This window comes from Priapulus caudatus, unplaced genomic scaffold (assembly GCF_000485595.1).
Source record: "Priapulus caudatus unplaced genomic scaffold, Priapulus_caudatus-5.0.1 Scaffold233, whole genome shotgun sequence".
Lineage (NCBI taxonomy): Eukaryota > Metazoa > Priapulida > Priapulimorpha > Priapulimorphida > Priapulidae > Priapulus > Priapulus caudatus.
The window spans coordinates 210555-217872 of NW_014577294.1; the positions used below are offsets into that span (position 1 = coordinate 210555).

At 40.9% G+C, this 7318-nt stretch overlaps 1 protein-coding gene across 1 annotated transcript in view; it reads right to left on the minus strand.

Moving 5' to 3' along the window:
- LOC106807761 (twitchin-like) overlaps positions 1-7318 on the minus strand; it is a gene marked incomplete at its 3' end in the record, with an annotated part of 171136 nt that overhangs the window by 73723 nt on the left and 90095 nt on the right. Inside the window, 10 exon segments of the mRNA XM_014810212.1 lie at positions 2715-2854; positions 3198-3366; positions 3647-3748; positions 3970-4029; positions 4335-4465; positions 4793-4915; positions 5360-5473; positions 6038-6192; positions 6514-6619; positions 7058-7166. Of these exon segments, the coding sequence (XP_014665698.1) occupies positions 2715-2854; positions 3198-3366; positions 3647-3748; positions 3970-4029; positions 4335-4465; positions 4793-4915; positions 5360-5473; positions 6038-6192; positions 6514-6619; positions 7058-7166 (1209 nt within the window).

Consider the following 7318-nt stretch of genomic DNA (forward strand, 5'->3'; position numbering starts at 1 on the left):
TAAGGCAATGAGAGCTAACGAGGCAATGGAAGGTTCAAGGTAAAGGAACGTCATCGACAGAGGTTATCCACTATCGAAACTCACTGGAGGAGATAGTATGGGGGGTGGTTTGTTCTAGGCTGATGAATTCCGCCTACGTGCTGCTTTTATATACGGTTTGTGTGCGCAAATAAAGAAAATTGAAAACATTGAACATTGAAAACTGTTTGCAACTGCGTCGACAGCTGAAATAGTTTTAACAGTCATGTTCAACAGGTCACAACAAACACGGGCTAGTATATAGTACACATCAGGGCAGCAATATGGAGGACCGTCAGCGACACATTAACACGTCGTAGTCATTAATAATTACGCATCGATAAACTTTAAACAAGATACATGAGTATAAATTGAATTTTACATGGATTTAATTAGGTTTACAGTAATTCGTTGTCATATACGACACGTGCAAAACGTGCAAACGATGCGCGGAATTTACGTTTAGACACTAATTAATTCATCACATTTTTACAATTAACGTTTCGCACTTCGTACATGCTTATAATTTGAAGCAGGGAAACCGATACATCGATAGTGTCGTGAGGTTTCCAACATTTCGCTGACGATAGCAAACACAGATAAGATGCATGACATGCAACACAGAGAGCACAATGCAGCACAATGCAGTACAATGCAGCACAGTGCAGTATACATGATGCATCATATAGCATAGTGCAACACATCTAAGAGCGTGCGACACAGTAAGAGCAGTGAAGCATAACAAGCATAGCGCAGCATAAGAAACACAGTGCAGCATATCAAGCACAGCGCAGTATAGAAAGCACAGTGCAGCTTAATAAGCATAGCGCAGCATAGGAAACACAGTGCAGCTGAATAAGCATAGCGCAGCATAGGAAGCACAGTGCATAATATCAAGCACAGTGTAACGCAGCTAATAGAGTGCAGCACAGACATATGGGCGCATGCGATAGTGAACCTCTGCAAGAAACGATGAATACTACTACTACAAAGGTTACTCTGGTTACCATGCAATATATATATATATATATATATATATATATATATATATATGTACTCATGATTCATTAGTCATTACTAACGAGCATATAAACGAGTTAAATAAACGTAGTTGCTCAGTGCATCTCGATGCAGGAATATGAACCAACTTTAAAGAAGCGTTGCACATTCGTCGTCAAGTGCAAGCGGCAAGCATGCGCATAGCTTGAGACGTTTGCTCCTTTAGAGTACGGTTTCAGATAATATGTTAAAGCGCGGTGTCACAAGTAGGTAGAACAGACAGGACACGTGCAATGCGAACGCAAGTAACGCGTATACGTTTTTTAGCATATGTGATTAAAGAAAATATTTAAAACGAGAACTCTCACATGCTGCGATCATGCAAGCGTGCGAGAATGTATGGAAGATTTGTCAATAGCGAAAGAGTTTCATTATATGGACAAATAAAGAAAATGGTATCAGCAATATACGATAACGTGATCGAGGTACTCGAATTTTCGAATACCCTTTTGAGATAATCTTAAAAATAATTTAATTAGCAACATATTCTGATTATGTGTATATAATATATATATATATATGCGTGTGTGTGTGTGCGTGCGTGCGTGCGTGCGTGCGTGCGTGCGTGCGTGCGTGCGTGAGTGCGTGCGTGCGTGCGTGCGTGCGTGTGACGATGGCATATGAATAGGCGATCATTCGGCTTCAGTATCAGATCGTAGGGTCTCGTTGAATAATAAGTGATATATAGCTGAAAATGTAATTTCTGGCAAACAAACACGCATAGATATCCTATAATACACGACAGCTGTGTACGATGTATATGTGATATCCATGCATACACCATGCTTTCTACTCTATTTCTCTAGGCCGTTCGTTAAAGACGTCGTTACACATGGTGCTAAATCTCTGTTTTACGTGCATGCTCTTGCTCAACTGTAAGACATGAAGCATTGGCGTGCACGAAATTTGTACGAAGCCGATCCGCAAAAATTTAGTGCCGCGAATGTTTCATGTATTAACAGCCCGCTTACCGCCAGCCTTCGCCTACACACTCTCGTGAGAGAGCAGTGGCGTTGGCCGTTATACACAGGGGACCGCGTGGCGGGGGGGACCGCCCCCGCGACGTAGATCGCCTACCATAGCCAGTGGTGGCATGTCCGATCAAAGTTTCCCGATCAAGTGTGGCACAATTGTGACGTATCGACCGACGAGGAAGCAATGGTAGTGCCGATGATTGTTATATAGTAGTGCAGCCGCTTATGACGCGATATGCGGCTCGCGTTTCGGTGCCCCTCAGGCATTTTCGGTTTGGGCTAGAATTTCACCCATCGATGACAGACAGGACTGTCTGAGCGAGACATTGCAACCGTGATATTTAGCAGTGTGTGCGATTAATCGCACGCTAACACGGGCGCCCAATTAAGAATAAAAAACGCAAGCTATTTGCTGGCGTCTAACCCTTGTTAGACCCCTCCCACAATAACCGATGCGGGCATGTTATGTCCTTGATACTGGATGTAAATTCCTCGGTGGTTTGTGGTCTAGTTTGATCTTTAGACGCAAGATTCCATTGCTATTTTTTGGTTTCATTTTTGGTTTCATGTCGAAACAAATCAGCGTTTATCATCACCGAAACGACCCGTGCTTCTTCTTCGGTCGAGCCAACAGCGTTGGCCGCATGACGTGTTAAACTCTACCTCTATCAGCTCGCCATTTTTGTACCACTTGACCTGGGCGCGTTTGTCTGACACGCTACACTCTAATATGGCGGTTAGGTGCTCGTCAATGTCCACACGCTTCGGCAACAGCTTCGTAAAGAAGAACTTCGGTTCCGGCTCTGCAAGAGTGCAAGAGGCAAGCATGATTAATATGATTATATATATATATATATATATATATATATATATAGTGTAATTCAAATAGTATTACTAGCGTCATACAAATCAACCCTGTACACGAGGCACAGTCGAAATGCTTAGGATGATTGTGCACGGGGAGATGAACATTAAAGGCGCAGGGAAGCCCAGAATTAACAATCTGATTTAAAAGGCAAATGGGATATATATAAGAATTTGTGTATATATATATATATATATATATATATATATATATATATTTATATATTTATTTTTTATTTTATTTTTTATTTTATTTAATGTATTCAATGTGTTCAGTTTCACCTTCTACGCCGAAGTAGGCGATTGATTCACACTTGTTGATGCGGATCGAGTAGACACCGGCGTCATCGACTGTTGGTTTCTTTACCGATAGAGTGTACTTGTCACCCTCGACAAGGACAGTGCATTTCCGGCCAGGGAACAGCTCCTGCTTGTCCTTGAACCACTGAGCCTGTTTGATGCAAAGCAATAGTATTAGTTAATATTGGGAATGTCAGTTCTCTTCACTAGTCTTCCAGCTCACACCGTGCGCTGTATGTTTTATTCTTTCGGACGCGATGCTAGAATATCGGGTCATCGCGTGACCTTTGCCGTTCGAATTAATTGTTGATCTTCGACTATTTACAATAATTAATCACCTGATGGATTTAATGGGTAAAATAAACACCTACATCATCAGCTATTTGCGGTAATAATAATTCACTGATAATACGCAGTGTCTGTTCCCTTACCCTCTGATCCGGCTTGCAGAAGACGGCTTCCATTTTCACCACCTTTGTGACACCTTCTTTGGCTTTCTTGTCTTCCAGCTCCTTAATAAACCTTTGCTTATCCTAAAAATAAATCGCTTTTAGTTATTCGCATATCAGCAGAGTAAACAGAAAAATTTATTGTGAGCGGAACAAACCAGAGATCACATCCCACTGTAGAGCGGTAAATAAGTGTCTAGTTTCAGCTAGGTTGCTTGTTCATTTTCCTTGCTGGACATTAACGTCCTATTAACATTTTCTAGCAATGGTCGGTGGATAAGGTTCTTCAATCGGTAGGTGCAAACCTCATCGGCTCCCCTCTTCTTACGGCCAACCTTCCTCAGCTGTACGGGAGGGATTTCCACCTGTAAACCAAAGAAATCCAACTGTCACTGCAGAATGTTATTACTTAACATTAGATGTTAATAACGACTTATAATAATTGAATGTGTGAGATAATAATATGGGGGCGTGAATAAAACCAAATGGTTTTGTTTGTTTCGTAATTTTTTTCGTGACAATTATGTTTGTCCTATTCACTCCTGATGATATGACATCTAGACTTCAAAGGTAACGGGTACAGTTAATAATTTAAATACTATCTAACACAGCCCCTCTCCCTCCAAGAAGAGAATCCAAAAATAGATGTTCATTTGTTAGACATCGTCACCTGCGATGAACGACGCTTTCCGTCATCGGTCGGTAGTTTGAGATTGGATTCCTCGAGCGCCATCTGATCCAACTCCCACTGCTCGTACTCGCGGTGCTTCAACATGGCGCGGAAGTCCATGCCTCCCTCGCCTAGACACGAAGACGTAGATCATGCGATATCAATTACTAATTGCGAAATATTAGAATTAAATAAAAAATAAATTAAAAAATGAAAATTTCAAATTAATTGTTTAATTTATTTTGATTTAATTAAGAATTTAAAATTTATAATTTAGAACGGGTAGTCGTTCGAAATTTTAAGAGCGATTATCTCAGAATCAAATCAGAACTAGTTAGATAAACACAAAAAGCAATATAATATGCATTTCAGTAGACCTAATGAGGGGAGGTGGTTAACGCCTTGAATACTCCGGCATTTCACCGCTTTTTAACATCCGGAACACATGTAGAACTTACAAGCCACGATCAGTTTGAATTTCTCCTCGGCCTCTCCCTCTGAGTTGTGCAGCTTCACTGTATAGATTCCGTCATCTGCTGCACGTAGCTTCTTAATTTGCATCGTCGCCGTGTTCGTCTCGTCTGAAAACCAACAAAGAATTACGATCACGCCTCGAAGAAACACAAGTGTTACCCGCTCAACCCATTTTTTCGATGTTTCAAATACACGAAATGAGCATATACAAGTAGTGATAGCAATTATTTACCTATTATTAATATTTTTACCTATTATTTTACCTATTGCCAATTATTCGTCGATAACCAGATTTCGCATGTTCCGGGTGATACCGGTGTTCCAGTATTTACTAATTACTACGTTCACCGCCAATATAACCATGTGAAATACTATGAAAACGGGTATTTTGACAATAAGATTACCATTTTCACTTATCATATATATATATATATATATTTATATTTATATATGTATATATATAATATCAAGAGCTAATAATACTTGGGTATTATTAGGTATAATACTTAGGTATTATTAGCATTTGATAATATTGATAGAAACATGCTTACCGTCAATATAATACACATATCTGTGACTAGCAAACAGCTCTCTTGATCCCTTGAACCACCGCACACGGGGCTCTGGGTTTCCTCCTACTCTGACTGGGATCTCAGCGACTCCCTCTGCAACACCACAAGGAAACATATAAATATATGATACGGCTCTTTACGAACTATTGCTGAAAATGTGAGACGCGCACTCTGCGATCACGTAGATGTGTTTGACATTTTTTTAATTCACAACTACGATAATTCGACGTTTAAAAAGCAACTTAATGGAAGTCATGTATTTTCAAAACTGCGTATACACACAGTTATATATGATACTTACATACGCATATATATAGTGATATATATCACTATATTATAGATATAGATATTATAGATTATATATACATATATATATATATATATATATATATATAGAGAGAGAGAGAGAGAGAGAGAGAGAGAGAGAAAGAGAGAGAGAGAGAGAGGTACATATGATACTTAGCTTCACACACTACTATTGGCAGGGCGGTAACACCTACCGATTCATACGTTTTAGTCTGCACACTGCACACGTAATGTTGCATAACGTCATATACATACAAACTATAATAAAAGCGAAATGATTTTACGCTATTACGAACGTGTCTGGTGAAATGTCGACGAATGGATTTGTGAACTTTGTTCGGGATCACTTACTTTCCTGAGCGGCCCAGTTCTGCGGCTTCTCGATGAAATAGGGAGGACATTTCTCGTCCTTTGTTACTTGCAGCTTCTTCTCTAGATCAGGTGGATCAAAATGTTTCTGCTTGCACTCGAACGTGTGCGTCTCTGAGAGAAGGCCAGCGCCAGTTCTAGACAAAACAAAGAAATTACAGTCAAACATGTGCTAGGCATCACCTCCGTAGAACGGACAACTGTCTATTAGGGACACTGCTGGCGTGACTCACTTGGCAGTTACACAGTGTATGCTGAAACAAAATATTTGATGCTCGCGATTCTGTAAATTTGATTACGAGTAGGATTAAATTTTCGAATAGATGGTAAGATTTAAAGCCTATGCGAACCCCCAAAAATACATGTGTTAGTAATCATAAATGTTAAAATATACATAGTTGGGTTCGCATAGGCTTTAATTATTTTAGAAATGGTAATAAGATTATGACGATGCGTACCTGGTACCGACGGAGCTGCGACGTCTGTCCTGGCTCGGTCTGCGAAGACCGCCCTCGCCCTTTGGCACCTTCAATGAAGGCTTCCTCGACGATGCAGGGCTGACGTCTACACAGAAGACATAGTTACATACGAAACACACACACACTCGTATGCACACTCGCACACACATACAGACGCACGACTGCACACACACGTACGCACACACACGTACGCACACATGCACGTACGAACGAATGGCCAACCGTACTAACGCGCACACACGCGCGCGTGCACGCATCATGCAAACCTTTTATTGCTGCTTGCATTATCAGCAAGGGTTATCATTAACATTTGATCATGCTATTGTTACCAAAGTCACCGTCACCGCGCAGAGCTTAAGAGTAAACAACCAGTACTAGTGTCAGAGCCACCGCCGACACTTCCCTTGGTTATCATACTACTAGGATGCTAAACGCCATGTTGCTTAGTTAAATGAAAACAATTATTCATAATAATAAAATAACGTAATAATATTACTGAGTTAATAATGATCCTCATGCTTACCGCTGACTTTTAGTTCGACACTTGGACGCTTCTTGTCTGCGGAGGCCTTGCGTTGTGGACCTTCCTCCTCGTAATCTGGAGACAGTCGGTCCACGGGCTTTAGCTTCACCTGTGGACGGACACATGCGCGGTTACAATGTTGCCATGGTAACGGTTTCCTCTCCCACAGCATCAACTGTTGATCTCGGTGTCCGCGCGCACGTGTATGTAGTGTGTGTGTGTGTGTGTGTGTGTGTGTGTGTGTGTGTGTGTGTGTGTGTG